This window comes from Cibotium barometz, chromosome 63 (genome assembly GCF_041138505.1).
Source record: "Cibotium barometz isolate CiBa-2024 chromosome 63, ASM4113850v1, whole genome shotgun sequence".
In the NCBI taxonomy this organism is placed as follows: Eukaryota; Viridiplantae; Streptophyta; class Polypodiopsida; order Cyatheales; family Cibotiaceae; genus Cibotium; species Cibotium barometz.
This window is the reverse complement of record NC_141108.1, coordinates 30248691-30271113: the sequence shown is the minus strand read 5'-3', so window position 1 is coordinate 30271113 and position 22423 is coordinate 30248691. Positions and strand designations below refer to the sequence as shown.

General features: G+C 44.9%; 1 protein-coding gene across 3 annotated transcripts in view; it reads right to left on the bottom strand.

The window, feature by feature from the left end:
- LOC147603934 (S-adenosyl-L-methionine-dependent methyltransferases superfamily protein) overlaps positions 1–17423 on the bottom strand; it is a 141912-nt gene extending 124489 nt beyond the window's left edge. For 2 of the 3 annotated variants that reach the window (XM_086796206.1, XM_086796208.1), the window contains exon 1: positions 17284–17423. In XM_086796206.1, coding sequence (XP_086652332.1) covers positions 17284–17343 — 60 coding nt within the window. In that variant the 5' untranslated portion in view covers positions 17344–17423. The remainder of the gene's footprint in view (positions 1–17283) is intronic. The other variant, XM_086796207.1, reaches the window with a different exon arrangement.
- Between the last annotated feature and the right edge of the window lie 5000 nt (positions 17424–22423).

Here is a 22423-nt window from a genome sequence, read left to right as displayed (position 1 = left end):
TTCCAAGAAAGCCTATGCTCTGATACCAATGTAACTCGAGGCAGCGGTGCCCGAGAGACTAGGACCTTTGACACACTTGTTGATACCATCAATGCATATTAAAACATTTAAACATGGCCACAACCTTAACACATATCCATCATCACTTTGCATAAAACATTAAGCTGGACAAAACATCCACAAATGCTGAAAATGGAGCTTGCACGAGTGACACCGCATAGAGGCCGGAATGGGCCGACCCCCCCCTTGGAGTATTTTATTACCCAAGGAGAATAATATCATGTACAAGCTTTGAGGGCCTTACTCTCCCCACGGGAGATGCCGGATTATCCGTATACAAATGCGATAACACAGCCCAACACGAGACAACCAAGCCGGAACATAGGCTGTAGAAATGCCGAGCCAACAATATAATCCATATTCCTCTGTGTGGGTACTGATTCTTCCCCAAAAACCACGGGTCTTCATGCAATAGAAAGGGTACAACAAGTACAACTCTCCATTCAGCTCGTACAACAAGTACAATGGCTAGAAATCATAATAAATGATTAAATACCCTTGCCTTCAGTATTTCTTTGCGATGGAAGCCTCCAAAACAGTCCCAAACAGCCGGTATTCTTCATGGGCAACTTTCAAGTGAGAGAGAAAGAGAGTAGCCATCATTAGGGCAGCCTGTAACGGTGGTAGAGGCTAGTGTGCAGCAAGAGAGCCTCTATTAATGAAGAGAGAGGGATCCAATTTATAGATTTGGGCCTCCCATGAGCTAAAATGGCAAGAGAAGGTTACGATGACAAGTGGAGAGCCACACAATAGCTGAAGTGACAAGTGTGAGGCCACTTGTCTCACTTTGATCCCTTTTTCTAACAAGTGTCAGGCCACTTGTCTCACTTTGTTCCACTTTCTTGCCAGATGTCCCAATCTAAGAGATGGGTCCTTCCATAATCTTTACCTCTAAAAATATCCCAACTGGTAGACATTCTGTCATAGGCACTTTGCCAACTCTTGGTATCTGCTCAATTCCAGATGTAATGACGCGAACAGAATTTCCATCGGAGTCGGGCCAAAAATAGCAACTCTCCTAAATTTTAGGAGTGTGGTCCTTTGTATTCTAGGATAATCCCCCATTCCCAAAGCTTGTACTTTCCAAATATTCAAACATCCTGGAGTCCACCAGACCCCTTTCAGACTGGGAAATGTCCAGGCTGGTGACATCCTCCCCAGCTTCTTAAAAGTTGTCCGCAACTTTAAGCTTCAAGCCATATATTCAAGATATAATCATGTCCCATCGATTGGGCGAGACGAGACAGTCTCAAAAATCCAATATAACTGAAGAATTCACGTCCCAAAGAAATGGGCGAGACTAAATAAGTCTCCATAATACCAATATCAAAATCATGTCCCAAGATAAATGGGCGAGACAAAAACAATCCCCTAAGTCCAGATATCATAATCATGTCCCAAGATAAATGGGCGAGACAAATCAGTCCCATAAGTCCAGATATCATAATCCATGTCCCAAGTAAATGGGCGAGACAAAATAAGTCTCCTGCCAACGAGACATTGGTCCACATGACCCTTGGCATAGATATAAGTCCCATCATGTCCACTTTACCACTTGCACTCCGTGTTGGTACTCTGACCACACACCTTGGATGAGAGGTGGGCTCAAGTAACAAGATAAAACAATCACTCGCATGCATAGATAACCTGGTGTTCCATAAGCATTTCTGCTACACATAGTTTATAGGCATTTCGGCCACCAATAGTTTGTAGGCATTTCGGCCACCAACTCACATTACCCTCTCAAGTGCCCATGTTCCCTTCCATCTGCTCTCTATTGTTCCACCCACACATGGTAGAAACAATCTTCAAGAGAGCACGTAGGACAAGAGAACACTACACAAGGTATGTTGTGCTTGTCACTACCCTTTGAAGTGCCCATGTTCCCTTCCATCTGCTCTCTATTGTTCCACCCTCACATGGTAGAAACAATCTTCAAGAGAGCACGTAGGACATGAGAACACTACATAGGGTATGTTGTGCTTGTCACTACCCTTTGAAGTGCCCATGTTCCCTTCCATCTGCTCTCTATTGTTCCACCCTCACATGGTAGAAACAATCTTCAAGAGAGCACGTAGGACAAGAGAACATTACACAGGGTATGTGAATCATGAGTTTCATAAGTCCAATGCATCCCAAATAAAGGGAGCCAAAAGGAATAATCCATCCCTTGGAGTAGAGGTGGACTTAATCCATAAAAGCATCATATCCATGAGATATCCAAAGATTTCTTCTCTATAAACTCGGACAGATTCGTCCATAGAAATTGCTTGTGAAGCCTAATATCTATATAAATCTCGTCCAAGAAAGAAATCTCCATGGATATAATCCATCCCAACAAAGGGAGCCATGAAAAGAATTCATCCCAATAAAGGGAGCCATGAAAAGAATTCATCCCATTAAAGGGATCCATAAACAATGTTTCCCTGAAACCATCTCAAGGCAAACAACACCTTTCTCCTTGCATAGCTATACAAGGGTTAGTGAACATCAAAAACACTTCATAGCAAAAGCACTAACTTTGCAAACTCAAAGTATACTTAGCTTTTCTTTGCCATGAAGCCAAAAGAAATATCTCGTCACCATATCCTTAAGATATCCTAAGATATATCTCCATATAGCTTGCCTGTAAGCTTGATAATATAATCCACAATATCCATATGGAAAGAGTGCTAAACGTGTGCACATAAAGCCAACTCCATACTTCCAAGATAAATTTTGTGAATTCATAAATCCTTAGACCAAGCTGTCTATTGCTCATGCTCTTGCTTCATAGGCTCTGAAGTGGCTGGCCATGCTTAATAGCAATGATGGTAAGTGTGGTCCCCACTTGAGATCTTTTCTCTTCCTTATTGATAGAAGGAAGCCTCCGCTTCCAAGAAAGCCTATGCTCTGATACCAATGTAACTCGCGGCAGCGGTGCCGGTGGACTAGGGCCTTTGACACACTTGTTGATACCATCAATGCATATTAAAACATTTAAACATGGCCACAGCCTTAACACATATCCATCATCACTTTGCATAAAACATTAAGCTGGACAAAACATCCACAAATGCTGAAAATGGAGCTTGCACGAGTGACACCGCATAGAGGCCGGAATGGGCCGACCCCCCCCTTGGAGTATTTTATTACCCAAGGAGAATAATATCATGTACAAGCTTTGAGGGCCTTACTCTCCCCACAGGAGATGCCGGATTATCCATATACAAATGCCATAACACAGTCCAACACGAGGCAACCAAGCTGGAACATAGGCTGTAGAAATGCCGAGCCAACAATATAATCCATATTCCTCTGTGTGGGTACTGATTCTTCCCCAAAAACCACGGGTCTTCATGCAATAGAAAGGGTACAACAAGTACAACTCTCCATTCAGCTCGTACAACAAGTACAATGGCTAGAAATCATAATAAATTATTAAATACCCTTGCCTTCAGTATTTCTTCGCGATGGAAGCCTCCAAAACAGTCCCCAACAGCCGATATTCTTCATGGGCAGCTTTCAAGTAAGAGAGAAAGAAAGTAGCCATCATTAGGGCAGCTTGTAACGGTGGTAGAGGCTAGTGTGCAGCAAGAGAGCCTCTATTAATGAAGAGAGAGGGCTCCAATTTATAGATTTGGATCTCCCATGAGCTAAAATGGCAAGAGAAGGTTACGATGACAAGTGGAGAGCCACACAATAGCTGAAGTGACAAGTGTGAGAACACTTGTCTCACTTTGATCCCTTTTTCTAACAAGTGTCAGGCCACTTGTCTCACTTTGTTCCACTTTCTTGCCACATGTCCCAATCTAAGAGATGGGTCCTTCCATAATCTTTACCTCTAAAAATATCCCAACTGGTAGACATTCTGTCATAGGCACTTTGCCAACTCTTGGTATCTGCTCAATTCCAGATGTAATGACGTGAACAGAATTTCCATCGGAGTCGGGCCAAAAATAGCAACTCTGCTAAATTTTAGGAGTGTGGTCCTTTGTATTCTACGATAATCCCCCATTCCCAAAGCTTGTACTTTCCAAATATTTAAACATCCTGGAGTCCACCAAACCCCTTTCAGAATGGGAAATGTCCAGGTTGGTGACAGGTCCTCCCTCAGGGGAGTTGCTCATCATGCCCTCACTTACGGGGACCACCCCTTGCATAGGGCTGATTGTATCATTGCTTCTTCTTCATTATGCAGATTCGTTTTCTTTCTCTCTGTGCCTATCCGCTGCGCACTTTTGACAGGTTCATGGCTTCCAAGTAGTCCGCCAACAAAACTGGGGATACTCTTGAAAGAATTCCTCGTCTAGCCAAACGGCTTCGTGGGTACCTCTATCTCGGAACTTCGTATAGAACTGACGTATCCGTCGACCAGAACCATGCTTCCAACGATGAAGAAGGATCTGCTCAGGCTCGATGACTTTGGCTCCGTCTACCACGTCTGGCTGCCATTCATCTAAACATCAAACACTTCTAGTCCAACATATGGTTTTAGCCAAGAAACATGGAAAACATCATGCATCATCCAACTGTTAAGCAATTTCAACTTCATGGAGACATCACTTAACTTTTTAACTATTGGAAAAGGTCCAAAACTACGGAATGAAAGCTTGGAACAATGTTTGCCCACTTGTTTCAATCTTTGTTTCATGATGCGAAGATAGACCCAATCCCCTTCCTTGAAGTCAACATCTCGTCTAGACTTATTTGCCTATCTGCTATAGGCTTCCTATGCTTTGGTCAAGCAGTCCTTGATTGACTTAATGATTTCGAGCGATCCACAATGGTGAAACACTGAGTGTTACGGGATCCAGTAGATGCTGGTAGAGGCCCTACAAAGTCCATAGATATGTCGATGAAAGGTCCATCTGGGATAGGCAAAGGTTGAAGTAACCAGCCTTCTTTGTATGTGGAACATTAACTTTTTGACAAATCTTACAGGCTTGAACATGTGAATATACATCACGCCTCATTTTTTGCCATAAAAGAACCGTTCTAATTTCTCAAGGGTATTGTTGATGCCTCTATGTCCTCCAACTAAGGAGTCATGGGCATCATGGAGAAGAGCTGATCGCTTTTTCCGAATGACACAGAGGCGGTTCTTAAAGAACAACCAACCGTTCTATACTAAATAATGACCAGGCTCAGAAGTTTTGACCAAATTATACTGAGTACCAAACTCAGGGGAGTCGACATATTGGTCTTTCATGCTATCTAAGTCCTTCCCCAGACTGGTAGACTCCTAGACTGCCTAGATGCTGGCCTTTTAACTAAGAGCATCTGCTATTGGCTTATGCTTACCAGGGATGTACTCAATCATTCCTCCAAACTGTTTTGGAAGAGTTGACTCCACCTAGCTTGCCGATCACTCCACTGGGCACTTGGCATGGTTTGATGCTTGGTGGTCTATTTTTACTGTGAAGACCTGTCCATAAAGAAAAGGCTTCCAATGTTTGAGCATTGTGATCACACCCAAAAGCTCTTTGTTATAAACCGAATAATTCTTTTCGGCAACATCCAACTTTCTACTGTAGTATGCCACGGGTCTATTGTCCTGTTGAAGAACTGCACCTATGGCTACATTGCTTGCATCGGTAATGACCTCAAAAGGTTATCCCAAGATGCTAACTTCAAAACAGGCGCCTCTGAGGCAGCTTTCCGGAGTGCACTTATGAGTCTTCACCCCCTTGAGCAAGTCGGTGAGAGGTGCTGCAAGGTTGGAAAACTAATGAACATGGGTGTTGTAGGCTTGACAAAGACCTACGAAAGAACGGAACTCTTGGGCAATCTGAGGAATGTCTCAATCTAAGATCTCCTGAACCTTTGAGAGATCCGTCTAATCCCATCGGAACCAATGATATAGCCCAAGTATTGAACCTCTTTAACGCTGAAGATAAAATTTTGGGCATTTATGTAGAGCCCATTATCTCGCAAAGGTTGCAAGACTTTCTCCACATATTTCTCATGCTGCTCCGCAGTGGCTGAGAATAAATGTCATCAAGAAAGATGAAGAGACACTTACCAATGAGGACTCCGAAAATCCTAGACATCATTTTATTGAAGGTTGCTGGTGCATTTGTAAGCCCAAAAGGCATGACTACGAACTCGTAGTGACCACGCTCTGTCCGGAAAGCTGTTTTTGGAATGTCAACTTCAAAAATGCGGACCTAATGGTAACCACTCTTGAGGTCGATCTTAGTGAAAAATTTTGCACCGTCTAAACGCTCCAAAATGTACTCAATCCTTGGCATAGGAAACTTATTCTTAATGATGAGTTTATTTAATGCCCTATAGTCTACACAAAGGCATGCAAACTTGTCCTTCTTTTGGACAGATAGGATGGGTGCAGTAAATGGTGAGGAAGAAGGCCGAACAAATCCGGCTTGGAGGAGCTCAGATAACTGTTTTTCTAGCTCGCCCTCTAAAGTTTTGGAAAGACGATAGGGAAACCTACTAAGAGGTTCTGATCCAGGGACCAAATCAATATGATGGTCCTCAGGACGGGATGGAGGGAGATTGGGCGGAAGATCGTCCCTAAGCATAATGTCCTGATGTCTGGACAGGAGGTCTGCTACAGGAGGTCTGCTAACTGTTGGACGGAAGATGAGATAGATGCTACCGATGAGGTAGAGGCTATTTGAGCACAAAGGAGTGCTCCTTCCGCTCCCTTGCGGATAGCTCGTCGGGCCTAGAGGTGCAAAATCAATGGGATGCCATGAATCATGACCGGCTCAAAAAACCTTTACAAATAGTAAAAGTGTCCTGCCCCCAATCGGGAATAGGCTCATATTGGCGAAACCACTGGATTCCTAAGATCACATCACACCCCAAAAGAGACGAGACAATGAAATCTCGTTGGAATGAGGCCTTCTGAACTTCAAAGGCAAACAGCTGTGCCTTCTAAGATATGTGGGTGCAAAGACCAGGTGTGAACCCGTCCACATCCAAATGATATGGTACTAATGTGCAGCTCATTTTGTTAGCCAACTGGGGAGAGATGGCGTCTTTAGAACTGCCCATGTCGAATAGGACTACAAATTGTCGGCCCTTGGCAAAGCCATAAGCTCGGATAAGGCTTTTCTGTGCAGCATCGCTCTCACCCTCCTACTTAGCATCAAATACCATGGATGGCATAGGATGCATAGAAGGTAAAAGCTGAACCGCATTGGTGGTAGTAGGCGGTGTTGGAGGATCTGGAAATGCTGTGGCAACTGTGGCAGAAGGTGCTCTGGCGGCTTGTTCTGCTTGCCATTTGTGGCAATCCTTCTTGCCATGCCCTATGAAGTGACAGAAAAAACATCTGTTTTCTGATTGGTATTTCTTTTGCTCCTCTGGAGGAAGATAACCTCCAGTAATGCCTACCTTAGCCTTTTCATCGTGGGTTTTCTTAGGCTTAGATTCTTTATCCTTTTTACCCCCTGAACTGGAGCTATTACTATCGTCCTTCTTAGCATCTTTAGAAGATGCATTACCTTTGCCTGGCTGTGCAGCCAATTGCTGCTACTGGGGTTTGGTACTGGACTGGGATGACTCCTTGGGCTTGCCTCCGTTCATCTTCATTTCTTCATTCTGAGCGAGAGTCAAAGCCCGGTCATAAGTACTGGGTTCAAAGTTACGAACTGTGAACCGGATGTTGGTATCCAATCCACGAATGAATTGCTCCATCTTGGCCTACGCATAGCCCTAACTACTGTGCTAAAGCAATAACCTTTCCGGAAAACTGAAGCACTAGAGACCCGTTCTGTCTTGAGTCCATAGAACTCATCTACCAGACCAGTCAATATACTGAGGCGGGAGAAATCTGGTCTTCAGGTCATGAACAAACGTATCCCAGCTAAAAGCTCTGACACCTGTGGTCTGGTCTGTAATGAAGTTTAGACCAATGCTGCCACCAAGTGACTGCCTCACCTGTGAGGTGAGGTGGGGAGCCGCTACGTGGACACTATCTTGAGGATTTGTGATCCTAGCTAATGGAAAATGGGCAGTAAATTGATGAATAAACTGATTAACTGCTAAATTAGTTGACTTCAAGTTGATGCTGTTGCGGACTGCTGGCCGGTGGCACCTGAGGCTAGGGAAGCTGAAGAGAGATGCTGGTATCTAAGATACATGGCCTCCTTTTCCCGTTGGTGCTCGAGTAACATACGTTCTCGATCAAGCTCTCGTGCTCCCGAGCGGCGAGTTCAGCTTGTCGCCGGTCTTCTTCGATCTTGCAATGGGCTTCCTCAATCTCCTGTCTATCTACTTTTTCTTGTTGTTTTCTTGCTTCTGCTTCTACTTTTTCTTCTCTCCGTCTGGCCTCGTCTTCTCTTCTTTGTTGTTCCACCTGAAAGAAGAGGGAGATGTAATCGGGGGTTGCTGGAGGCGAAGGAGAACGTGCTGCTATTGCCTCCAAGAGTTGGAGACGCTCCATGAGAAGCTGATTCTGAGCTCTGAGTAGAGCTATGGTGTTTGTTGTAGTCGGAAGAGCAAGGTCTCCTTGGGGGGAGACTTCTTCCGACTGATAGGTACTCTCCTCTGTAGACATGATGCTGAAGTCGATGGTCGTGCGCCAAAACGCAATCTGACCATCCAAGGATGCCCTCACGCTAGGATACGGTGTGTGTGGACAAGCTGAATCTGATACCAATGTAACATGCAACGGAAGTATTCGTAATTGAGGATCCTGTCACACAAATGCTCACACCGTCTTCTGTATCCTGAGTTTCGCGAGTTTAGCAATCCACTTTAAGACTTCAAACTTTAAGAGATTTGAGAGAGAGATGGAAACTGTACACCGTATGGGGTCCCGAATTACCCAAGGGCCCCCTATCCCATTACCGGAATAGTATTTGCTTTATTATCTTCGAAGAGACTGACGGTGGACTGACGAGATAAGCCAAACGCAAGATCCCTAAGGACCAAGAGTCGGGCTGAACTAGACACGGCTGTAGAAACACCAATGATGTCCAATCTTGAGCCTATGCACTCTTTCGAATGGAATGAAGGAAGGCTGCAAATCTGAGGTTGAGATAGGGGCTGTTTGGGACTGTTCTAGGCGATGCACGAATGCTGTAAATGAATATGTATGCTGAGTTTTACCTTCACCAATTGGCTGTAGCAAAACGATGAAGATATGAATGCTGAAAACTGTATGTATGCAGAAAACGCAAGGTTTACTGATGGCTGAATGCTGAAAACTGTTGCGTTTTGCTGATGGAGGGCTTGATGCACATGCGTTGATGCCCCTATGGCTGTAGGATGAAACACTTCTCCAAAACGTAGGTTGCTAAAGTGAACTATGGGCTGAAGACTGAAACACTGAAGCGCTTGAGGCTGATTGCTGAGATATGAGATGATTTGAATGAATGAGCAAAGCATGCCTATTTACACTACACTGAGGGCTGGTCGGTTGGCATTAAATGCTGGCCGACTCCACATAAAATGCTACACGACTGATAAATGGAGTTTAAATGCTGAAAATTGTGGAAAAAATACTAGATAAATCCTAATAAATATTCTAATAAATACTAGATGATATCTGAGGGGTTCTGCAATGGTCTAGATCCAATGGATGAATGATATGCAATATGCAGAGTGCTTTCTAATGCAAATCCTAAGGTTTCTACTGACTCTCCATGCATGAATGCACCTCTTCGAGTGGGTTAAGGAACTTGGATTGACTGACTAACTATCTAAGGCTGGGAATGACCTACATAGCTCGTGCCTGACTTATATTGGACTAAGGATTACAATGGGGTCACGGCGTATGACAAATATCATCCTAAAAGGTACTAATATTGTACAATGTTGCACTGATGGTGATGAGCCAACTTGTCACCATGCACTACACTGCAAAGTGCATGTGACATAAAGTATATTAATCTTGGGAGAATTAAGTACATAGTGTCATGGGCATTTCTGACCAGATTTCCATACCAATGCATATGAATACAATATTGCAAACAATGTATTGTCGGTGTAGACTTACAACTCACACTATCCTCTCAAGTGCCCATGTTCCCTACCATCTGCTCTCTATTGTTCCACCAACACATGGTAACAACAATCTCGAGAGAGCACGTAGGACAAGAGAACACTACATAGGGTATGTGAACATGGAGTCCTGCTCCTCGCTCCTGCTACTTGCTTCCATATTTAAGCATCAAAGCTTACCAATTGCAAGTAGAGTCAATGATAGCGGAAGTCTTCGCGATGGAAGCGTTTGGAGTGTCTAAAGCGATCCTTCACGACAAAAGTCTTCAAGAGGATGAAGGGAAACCTGGGAAAGCTTTCCCTATGGTTCAACTTGAGAGAGCAAGGTTGATTAGGATTTTCAACAAAAAGACTAAAAATTACAGTAAAAATAATAGCTGTTTTGCTGAATTTCAATCATCGCAAGTGTGTGGGAGAGTGAACACCACCTAGAAACACTCTTGGAAGCTTGGAAAACACACTAGCAAGCTTGGATATGGAGTTGGAAAGGAGAAAGTGCAAAAAATACAACCAAAAAGGCATCATGAAGGAGGTGCCTACTTCTAGAGAGAGCATTTTGGCCTTTTGAAGACGTTAATACAACTTTCTTTCTCTCTCTCATAACACCCCAAGTGGGCAGGGCCACAGGATCTCGTGCTCATGTCTTGTTGAGCCTAGGTGGCAACCTCTGTAATCGGTGGATGTAATCCAAAAAAGACTATGATGGAGGTCTAACAGGCATCTCACTGGCTTCAGTTCCTTGGATGGATGATGTCTCAACGTTCTCTCGGTGGCAGCAAAGCTCTAGTAAGAACATCCCCAAGCATCTTTGATCCTCATAATGCATAACTCGAGAGACAGGGCCGAATCCATCTCAAAAAATCTTACATTGTCGTGTGCAAGACATGTACATGCTCATTCCATGAGCTAATCTTTGATAGGCAACAAGAAAAGACATAAGTTTAGGGCATGAGCCTGGCTCAATTGTGTGCAAGAGAACCCCAAAAAGAACCAAGGACTGTCGGCTGCAGTTATTGTTGCTGGCCGACATAGATTACAAGTCGGGTGGATTAATCTGTTGGCCGACCAGGTTACTTGAAAAAGAAGAGCCTATAAAAGGCTATGCCAAGTTCATTGTTGAATCATTCAGTCCCTTATGGACTGAGTCTTAGATTAGGGCTTTTTGGAGTCCAAGACCACCTTTTCAAGGCAGCCTATGGCTAGCAAGAATTGTAGTTCCTTTTTTGTATATATGAATATACTGAAACTCACAGAAACTCAACTATCTCTCTCTCTTCTCTCCATTTTCTACTTGTGTTTTGCATCAAGCATGTTCCTACAAGGTGTTTAGGGCTGAAAGAAGACTCCCAAAGCTTCCGCATGTGACATTGGTATCAGAGCTTCAGGTTGGTTCTAAGATAATGTTGCTGCCCATGTCACACCCACCCTTCTGAGATACTATTGCTGCCCATGGCCCAAGCCTTACCACCCACCCTTACTGCATCGCTTGTGGATGAAACCATTGCCCGTGTCTTGATCTTTTGGTCGTGTGGTGACCAGGCAACATTGTTTCAGCGTCAGGCTCAACAAGGCTAAACACTGATGGTGTCCCATATGAAGGTGCGCAGTCCAAGGAGAGTAACACAAGACATGGAAGAAGTTCCCAAGAGGTTGGTTGGTGGTGTTCCACGAGACCCTCGGAGAATGGCAATCCTGTGAGTCGGATGCTACCTGGGGCATACCAAGAAAGGCTTCCAAGCAACGGTTCAAAGGGAGGATGATCCTCGAAGGGGTGAGGTGAGAGTGCTAGACTCAATACTCATAAAAAAAGACCACAGAAAAGTATTCAGGTATATGGCAAGAAGGAAAGGGGACAAGGTAGAATAGATACATAGATCTTCATCATATTGGGAGTGGAATTGGAGATCGAGTAGGGCTTTCAGTGAAAAGGATGCCAGGAAGGGAAGGATGACAGGTTTGGAAGTCCATGAGGAGACAAAGGGATGACGACAGTCATCCAAGGTCAGAGGTTGGAAACCCGTCATCAAGTTTAGCAGAGGGGGATGTCATGTGCATGCTCATTCCAGTTAATCTCTCATAGACAGCAAGAAAAGACAGAAGTTTAGGGCATGAGCCTGGCTTAGTTGTGTAAAGGAGAACCCCGGAAAAGAACAGAGGACTGTCGGCTGCAACTATTGTTGCTGGTGGCCAACATAGATTACAGGTCAGGTGGATTAAACTGCTGGCCGACAACAGGTCGGCCAGGTTCCTTGCATAAGAAGAGCCTATAAAAGGCTATGCCAAGTTCATTGTTAAATCATTCAGTCCCTTATGGACGGAGTCTTAGATTAGGGCTTTTTAGAGTCCAAGACCACCTTTTCAAGGCAACCTATGGCTAGCAAGAATTGTACTTTGTACTATATGAATATACTGAAACTCAGCTATCTCTCTCTCTTCTCTCTATCTTCTACTTGCATTTTGCATCAAGCATGTTCCTGCAAGGTGTTTAGGAATGAAAGAAGACTCCCAGAGATTCCGCTTGTGACATACATGGATCTCATAGTAGGCGGGTATCTAAAAATGCAACGCTCCGGTCCCCACCTCCACAGTCGTACACATCCTCCATATCCATAGCATGCAACGTGTTTGTAGATATACCCAAGGCTCTCAATGAATCCATCCTTTGAAACTCTCAAGAAATGTTGTATATAAAACTGGAGTTTCATAGAAAGCTTTGGTGGGGATTTGTCAGAATACGCAGCGTAGATGATGACCAAATCTGGGAACATAAGAGCAAAAACGCAGGCAGAAAAACAGCACAAGAGAGAGAGAGATGTAGGCGTGTAACTCTGCTCTATATACACAAGAAGATCCCGAGAAATGATACAAATGAGGTATGGGGGCTGGGGTCCTATATATACCTCCCATAGAGGGCAGTCGGCCAGCTGAAGGAATGCCCACGACTGATGAAAAGACCCACGACTGCATAAATGCAATCAGCCAGCAAAACAGGTGCCCACAACTGATCAAATCCAGTCGGCCAGCAGCCCTGAAGCCCACGACTGATGTAGATCCAGTCGGCCAGCAATAGGGTGCTCCTGGCATCACCTGGCAGCCCTCCCAAGCCTCAGAAAAATGGGAAAAAATAGGGGAAAAATACGATGAGTGGGGAAAAATGGGAAAACACCTCATAAGGGTGGGCACACCCACAACAAAGGCCCTGGTGTATAAATCTAGACAGGAGATGACTTCTAACACCCCCTCTCAGCTCCTGGCTGTATGACCAACCACTGGGAGCTGGGGTGCCGCCTGAGCAAATCCTGAGAGAGCGACTTCGTGAAGAGGTCCACCGTACTGTCCTCCGTCGAACAAAACTCTAGCAAGATGTCATCAGCAACGATCTGTTCACGAACAAAGTGCCTCTGGATGACCATGGGTTCCTCCAGTGGAAGCCCAAACCTGCCATGCAACCTCCTCCTGCTCCGTAAAACTGCTCCTGGGCCATAAGTAGATCCCCTCGTGTCCGAATCTCCTCCCCAAACTGAGTCACTCCAACCACGGAGTCGGACTCCATCCAACAATCCCCCTCCTGTGTACAAGAGTCCATGATCCTTCGCATGCCGCAGAAACCACAGGAAACGCAATCCTGCCTCCCAAGGAGTCATCTGCAACCATGAGCTCAACCGCCTCATCAGGAAGCTCCCGTCCAATCTGGTGTCCATCAACCAGATCAATGAACCATACAGCTTATGAGTCTCAGAGACATCATACTGCTCACAAGGATCAACACCTGTTACGGTGCACAAACAAGTCCTGGAAACCTGATGAAACCTGTCAACCACCCCCTCTGAATCCGGAACCACAAAGCCTGGAGAAACCACCTCCTTCTGCAAGTAAGCACCTGTCACCTGCCTGGCTTTCCGAAAGGTCCCCGTGGAAAGAACATCCTCAACTACTGGAAGTTCTATGTCCCGAACACGACGAGACATCAGAGCATAAGTGACCTGTTCAACTTCCTCTGACTCACGAACACAAGAACTACCAACCTCAGTACTGGAAAGTTCCTGCCAACTGCTGCCATCTACTGGCAAGCTATCCACCACCTGGTCTCGGAAAGCCCGCTCCTGCAACGTATCCACACTTGAGTAGCCATTACCAGACTGCCACTCATCACAATCCTGAGGCCCTGGGAGAGAGAGTGATGAAAGCCTGTAGACTCCATTCTCCACTCCACCTTCCCAAACCACTTGGCCTGTTGCTTTGTCCCGGAGAGCAACAAAATGCTCATCAAACTCCACCCGTACGCCAGTCTTGCAAACCTGATGCACTGACAACAGATGAAAACCAAGTGCCGGAACATACAACACCTGGGAGGAATGCTTCCCCCCTCTGCCATCGGGAACTATCTCCATCCTGCCCTCACTGTGAACTGGGATAGTGGACGTATCCCCAGTAAGAATATGACCAGAAAGCCTGCAGAGATCCTGTAAATCGGAACGGGAAGGAGTCATGTGCCTGGAAGCACCACTATCGAGAATCCACTCCCGAGTATCCGTTGCGGAGAGTCCTCCAATCTCCTCCCTGCCTGAAGAAAATGAAACATCGGTGTCCATCACCTCCAGGTGCACAAAAGCCGGAGTCTTCATGATTGCTAAGGAGTCTTCACCCTTCTCGGTCTTCCGCTTGGGACACTGCCTCCAGTAGTGGCCTTTCTCGCCACAATCATTACAAGTCCTCTCTGCCTTCAGTTTCTCGCGGTCAGCATCGGACTTCTTCTCAGAAGACTTCTCCGATGAAGCCTTCCCTTTGCCCGAGTTACGGCCTTTCGACCGTTGGCCAGTAAAGGCCTCCGAACCTCCACCCTGAGGAGGGTTCGTGAATCGTTCCTCCTGGTCCAGAACCATGGGCACAAGCTCCTCCCACGTGATGGTGCTGAGCCTGCCACTGGTAATCAACGACGAGTAAAATGCTGAGTACGAAGAGGGCAAATGTGACAACAACGTGATGGCCATGTCCTCTGACGATATCTCCTTCCCAGCCTGAAGAACTTCCTGCTGAAGAGCCTGCAGCTTGTTAATATGCTCCCGCATCGTCGACGACTTTGCAGGGCTCATAACCCGCATCTGTACTTCCAAGGAAATCCTCTTCATGGGCGATACCCTGTTGTAAAGTGAGGCCAAATGCTGCCATATACCTCTGGCCAGCGTCATGTGCTTTACATGATTAATTACTTGTGGTGTGCAGTTGAGGAAAATAAACGAACGGACCCTGGCGTTGACGCGATCCCACATCTGTGTCTGGGCCTCCCGGTCCTTTCGGATTGACGGTAACTCCCCTTCCTCTACTTCCGGCCGTGGAACACCAACAACGACGAAATCGGCGAGGTCGTAAGACTCCAGAACGGATTCCATCATCACCTTCCATATGCCGTAGTTACTCCCATCCAACTGACGGTCCACCGGGAACGTGGGGAGTGTCGGGATCTTCACATGTCTCTCGGCCATCTCAAACAGATCTGCCATAGCGGGGGTGTACTCTGAAAAGGGTGGGTGGGTGGGAACAAAGAAGAACTAAAACCTGCAAGTGGCTGTCCAGCAAATCAGCCCGCCTTCCTCTTGCTTCTCCTCTTCCCGATCAGCCCAAAACAGTCCACCAATCAGCCACAAAACAGTCCCCCTCTTGCTCACACAAATCCCAAGACCTATCTAGAGCCTAGGCTCTGATACCATGTCAGAATACGCAGCGGAGATGATGACCAAATCTGGGAACATAAGAGCAAAAACGCAGGCAAAAAAACAGCACAAGAGAGAGAGAGATGTAGGCGTGTAACTCTGCTCTATCTACACAAGAAGATCCCGAGAAATGATACAAATGAGGTATGGGGGCAGGGGTCCTATATATACCTCCCATAGAGGGCAGTCGGCCAGCTGAAGGAATGCCCACGACTGATGAAAAGACCCACAACAACTGCATAAATGCAGTCGGCCAGCAAAACAGGTGCCCACGACTGATCAAATCCAGTCGGCCAGCAGCCCTGAAGCCCACGACTGATGTAGATCCAGTCGGCCAGCAATAGGGTGCTCCTGGCATCACCTGGCAGCCCTCCCAAGCCTCAGAAAAATGGGAAAAAATAGGAGAAAAATACGAAGAGTGGGGAAAAATGGGAAAACACCTCATAAGGGCGGGCACACCCACAACAAAGGCCCTGGTGTATAAATCTAGACAGGAGATGACTTCTAACAGGATTACCATGTGCAGCTCGTACGAAGATCGAGAGAGAGAGAGAGAGAGAGAGAGAGAGAGAGATTAAGCATATACTAAAGACCCAATGGGCCTATGAGACCAAAGTGATACAATAATGTAATGGCATATCTCATCATGGAACAAAAAATAAAATAGAAACAAAACAAAGATATCTCACTGAGGTGATTTAGAAGAAGAAAAGAAAATTAAAGCCTTTTAAAAGACCACAAGGGTCCATGCAACCAAGGTAATACATCAAGAGTGTATCTATCATACACATTGACATAAAACCCTATTTTTAAAATTTGTAAAACAACTAATTGACTACCGCATGATAGATGTTGAAAGCTGTTGACTAAAAAGCTAGATATAAGGGTGGCATGATACAAACCCAAATGGCTTTGTGAGAGAAGCCCCATAAATACCCATTCAGCATCTTCTGCTTAGCCTCTATAATAATAGTCTCTAGGTCATAATCGGGCGGTGGTGCATCTTAATACCTCTATATGACCATGGCTACAATAGCCTATATGTTTGATGTCATCTCTCAAGCATCTTGTCTCCATCAGTCAGATGGCAAAAATATCTCCAAGGGATGCAGCCATATACTATCATGGTGTGGCTGAGAGCTAGAATGGTCCCCTGTCCTCTTCCTGCAATTTTCTATAGCCTGGTAGAAAGAGCAAAGGAGGCTATGTTACTGTCCAATTGTCTCTCTAACCCTTAGAAGGCTATCTGTAGGTTTTCTCATCTCGTGAAGAAAGACTAAATGACAAAGCAAAGCAAAACTTATGTTCTAGTGACCATTAGAGAACTTGTTGCTACTCTAACCTAGCATCCTTCTAGCATATTGCCTCCGCTTCAGCAATTGAGGCTTCTTACACAGAAGTGCACAATCGTGGAGCTCTTGTAATGTCAGTAAAATAGTAGTACTATACATACTGTGCAGTTTCAGTTGTTGAGTTTTAGATAGTGTATCTTGTGGTGCCCTGTGGAATACCTCAACGTATGTGACCTCTTGGGGTGCAGATATTCAGTCTGTACCTTGGGGTTTTGGAATTGAATAAGTTGAGACATGCTTGCCTCGAGCTGTTTGAGCTTCATCCTGTGTGTAGCTTGATGCGAAACATAGGAAAGAGAGAGAGAGAGAGAGAAAGACAAGGGGGAGAGAGAGAGAGAGAGAGAGAGATGCTACAATGACATTTTAATAATATAATAATTGGTAATTAAAGATACATAAATAATTCATATTTCACTCAAGTGGAGAGAGAGACATTTTTTGAAATAAACAATATTGTCTTTTACTCAATACCTTGTAAGTTCCCATGCCCTTCCTTTTACAAAGCTAGGTCAATCAATAACTATGGGTTTTCTTTTTTTTGAAAGTATGGTTTGACTTATGTGAACATATTTGACTCATATAAACATGTGTAGGTCATTCAATTAACTATGATTTAAAAAAATTGAAAGCATGGTTTGACTCAAATAAACATGTGTAAAAAGAAGATTTCCTTTAAGAGATAGAGAGACAAAAAAATTATTTTGTTACATGCATAATTATGATTACATTAAATGTTATGCTACGATAGAATAGACATAGTATTAATGGCTTTATATAATTCAATTGATTAAATGTATTATAATATCATTTTGTAATATTTAATTTAGTTGATTATAATATCATTTTGTAATATTTAATTCAGTTGATTATAATATCATTTTGTAAAATTTACACATGATAGTATTCTCAAGATCCAAGGATCTTGCCTTGGGCAGCATTAGCTCGCAGACGTTATCAAGCTCTCTATAGAAGTAGTTGGCCCAATTGTAGACTTTGGTTGCTCTTGAGTCTGGCCATGGTGTTGGGTGTTATCGTGCAAGCCCGCGTCTATGCTACTATATCTTTCTTTAGTATTTTCTCCCGTAGTACACCCTCCTCCTTGAAGTCCACTAGTCCCACTGAATTGGTGCAAGGATGGATTTGGCAGTCTTCATTTGCGTCTATAACATCAATGCATTTTGGGCCTTCCCCAAATTTAGTGTAAAAGAAACTTGATCACTTGGCTCATCCCACAACATACATGTGTGAGTCGCTTTGTTGTACGTGCTTAAAATTACATCCCCATCCTAGGCCTACTCTTTGCATGTAAGGGAGCACCTCCACGGTCTTCAAAAAATATGTAATATTGTCTTTTACTCAATATCCAAAATTTTAGTACGTTCCCATGCTTTTTTTTAGTATGGTTTGACTCACATGACATATTTGACTCATATTAACATGTGTAGGTCAATCAATAACTATGATTTTTTTTTTAAATGAAAGCATGGTTTGACTCATATAAACATGTGTAAAAAGAAGATTTCTTTTAGAGAGACATATATAAAAAATCCTTTTATTTTGTTACATGCACAATTATGATTACATTTAATGTTATACTACTATAGAATAGACAAGAAATAATGGCTTTTTATAGTTTAGATGATTAAGTGTATCATAATATCATTTTTGTAAAATTTACACATCATAGTATTCTCAAGATCCAAGGATTGGAGATCTTACCTTGGGCATTAGCCTGTAGTAGATGCTATCAAGCTCTATAGCAGTAGCTGGCCCAATTGTAGCCTTTGGTTACTCTTGAGTCCCACCATGGCGTTGGATGTTATCATACTATGCTACTATCTCTATCTATAATATTTTCTCCAAATAGTGCACCCTCCTTCTTGAGGTCTCCTAGAGCCATTGAATTGGTGTGAGGAAGGATTTGGCGGTCTTCTTCTACGTCTCTCTCTCATTGGCCACATGAGTAACATCAATGCATTTTCAGCCTTCCCCAAATTTAGTGTAAAAGAAATGGAAGAATTTAGGATATCTAATCTAGTATCCAATCTAGCAAGAACATGGGTAAACCGCAAACTCCGACATGGCCACATGGACTCAGGTGCTTTTTGAGCCTCCTTTGGAAGTGTTGGTGGCTCTTCGGTTTGCTTGCTTGAAGCATGGTGGTACACAACATTGTTTTGACCTTTTGGGCAGCTCTACCTCACTTGATTAGTACATATGTAGGCAAATGTTAATTAATAACATACTACCTTACACACACAAGAGAAAGAAGAAGAGAAAGGTGCATGTAAGGGTCGAATCCGGTGAATGGCACTAGCCAACACTATGAGGGTTAACTCTTTGATGTGAAGCCGCTAGGGCTCACTCCACACTCTCCTTGTGTCACCTAAAGAGAGATCCAATGCTAGGTAAAAAGCAAGAGAAAAGGAGCTATGAAGAGTTCAACCTCTACCTCATGCCATACGTATGCAAATAAGACATGGTAGATAGCAAGGAGAAGGTAGAGAAGGAGAGAGAGGGGAGCATTACCATTCCTACTCACATACACTAACAAAATCAAAGCAAGCAAGCAACAACACAAGCAAGCAAGTAACCATAAGCTCAAATGAGATATAGAGAGAGAAGGCAAAACTCAAATTGAGACAAATGGGATTGTCCCTTTTTATATTTCATAAAATGTCTTATATACATGAGCTCATATTTACAATATCTGACCGCCCAATTACAAGTGGGGGCCCAAAACTAGTCTTCCTAGTTTTACTAGCTCTATGTACATCAAATCCTCATGACCGGCGTTACACATGTCGTAAGCTCAGTCATCCCATGTCTCATTTACAATTAGTGCATTGCGCAGTTACAAAAAGATGAGCTACAAAAGGGCATAGTAACTGCACGAAGATCATGTTAACCGGAGTGGTTAACATACCCCCTCTCCCTAAAGTAGGTCCGTCCCCTCAAAATTGGTTGGATCTATTGATAATAGATGGAATAGGTTCGGACAAAATCCCAACGGGAGGTAGGAGCGGGAGGGGCTCGATGGAAGATGCGGTAGCTTGTCTAAAAACTGGTCTCCATCATGTCTTCAAAGGTTTGGAGCCACCAAGAAGGCATCCACATGATGCACTCATAATATCCAAAGAGCTTCTTTAGTGTGTAAGCCCTTTGTTGATGTCGAATGCAAGCCCTTGGGTGCCTTTGTAGTAGTGGTAATGAGGTTGAAGAACAAGATGGTTGCGATCACTATTGGGTCGGGAACCTGGTTGTAGCGGCGGATAAATTCGTTGAAGGGCCTGACCATATGCTCCTCGAAGTGTAGGGATGCTGCACTGATGGGGGCACGAACCATGGGAAGTTGAACTAGATTTTGGGGTTCTTTAGCTGCTCTACATGGAATGTCTTCCAGCTCACCATCGTCGAATGGGGCTGATCCTCCAGGCGCATGGTGCTACAGTAAACTTCCCAGATGAAGGGCTTTGAGAGGAACAGACATCGCCAAGCCAGCTGCTCACCCATGAGATCAAACGTTATGGGGGGACGAGCAACGGTGGGTGGCCGATGGTAGCCGCCCGTGGGTTCGGGGTGGGTAGTAATGCTGTCAATTTTTGTGCTTTGCGTCGAGGTATGGGCGAAGAATGTGGACGTCCAGACGATCGATGACATGGCTAAGAGGCTCAGCCTAGAGTTGTCTACCGAGTAGGATGGCTACTTCCTACTTAAACTTCATGTGATCTAAGGGATCGCGTAGTTCAAGGGGTTCAACAGAGGGTCAACTTCCTCCTGCTCAGAAGGTGGTGGCGGCGGGATTTCTCCTTCTTCAAGTGGTTAAGTGGAGGGTTGCTGAACTGGCGACGACGACGACAGGGGTGAAGGGTTGTTGATGATGAGGGTCACGTGGCAAGGCTCGAGCAGTGGTGGGGGCGTGGCGGATGTAGAGGGCATATCTCGGAATGCAGTGTGCATTCCTAAATAAGTGAAGAGATAATAAAGGGGGTGAGGGGGTGATGGGGGTGGAGTGGGAAAACGAAGGGGAGGGGAAGAAGAGTGTGCTTGAAAAAGAGGGAGGGTCAATGTGCCTGAGGGGGGTGGTGAGGGTGGGGGTTGGTTAGGGGGAAGTGCGGAGGGGAAGAAGAGTGTGCCTGAAAAAGAGGGAGGGTCAATGTGCCTGAGGGGGGTGGTGAGGGTGGGGGTTGGTTAGGGGGAAGTGTGGAGGATGAACCTGGTGGGGGAGGAAGAGGTGAGGGTGAAGAAGTTCTTGAGGGTGGAGGTGGCAAGCTGCCCTACCCATCATTGTCGTCGTTGTCATCCGAGACAAGGCCAGCTTCAGCAACAGCTTGAGGACTGTTAGCATAGAAAAAATGAACATTTGCGACGGCGGGGCAGGCAGCCTCATCTTCACTGTACTCCCAGGGAAAGACAACATGCCAATGGCTGCCATAACTTCAATCTACAAGAAGCACCTGTGGTACAAAAGGAGCAATCCACTTGCAAAGTATGGTGGTAGAGGATCATGCAGAAGAGATAGGTATGCGTCATTGACCACATGCCACCCGACGGTGCGAAAGTATGTCAGTGCCCTTTGGGAAATTTCAGAGGGGAACGAGTAAGGGCATACGCCATCAGGGATAGATAAATTGAGTAAGTCGGCAGGGTGGGCGGGGTCAGATGGAAAGCCATAGCGGAGGAGAAGGCTCCAGCTTGTTAGGATGGCTTGAAGAGGGGTGCATGGGGAGCTCAAAAAAATCATGTGGGTGTTGGAGCCCGTGGAAGAAGAAGTGTGGGATTAGGGTTAAGCTGTCAACAGGGAGTTTGGTGAGGGCATAGGCGTATTGTTGGTGGGAGAGCGGCTCGTCGATGTAGAGGTTATGTTGCAGAAGGTTGAGGTGTATACTCTTGAACTAGAGATCGACGACCTGATAAGGGGTTTGCAGAGGAAAGGTCAAAACTGGTAGCTCGATCGTCGTTTCCATCAAGGCATCCACTTTCTTGTCCATGGTGCTAGATGAGGCAACAGAGGGTGAAGGGGGAGGCAGGGTTGCCCTGGCTTCAGCATCGCCCAACTGCTCTTGTAAGGTGTGGATAGTGGCCTCAATGAGTTTCAGCTGCTTCACAAAATCTACTTGAGTATGGGTAAGGAGAGTTTTTCTTGTCTGGGCTCGACTCATGGCTTCATGATGTAGGCCTTCAATGATGGTAAGCTCATGATGAGCTCTCTGAGTCGCTACATGGGCTTAGGCGACTTGCTGCTGGAGCTCATGATGCAGGCAATTGTAGTGCCCAATTGGTCTGTTTGTTGATCAAACTTCTTCTATAGCTCCATAAACTGAAGGTTCGTCTAGTATAAGT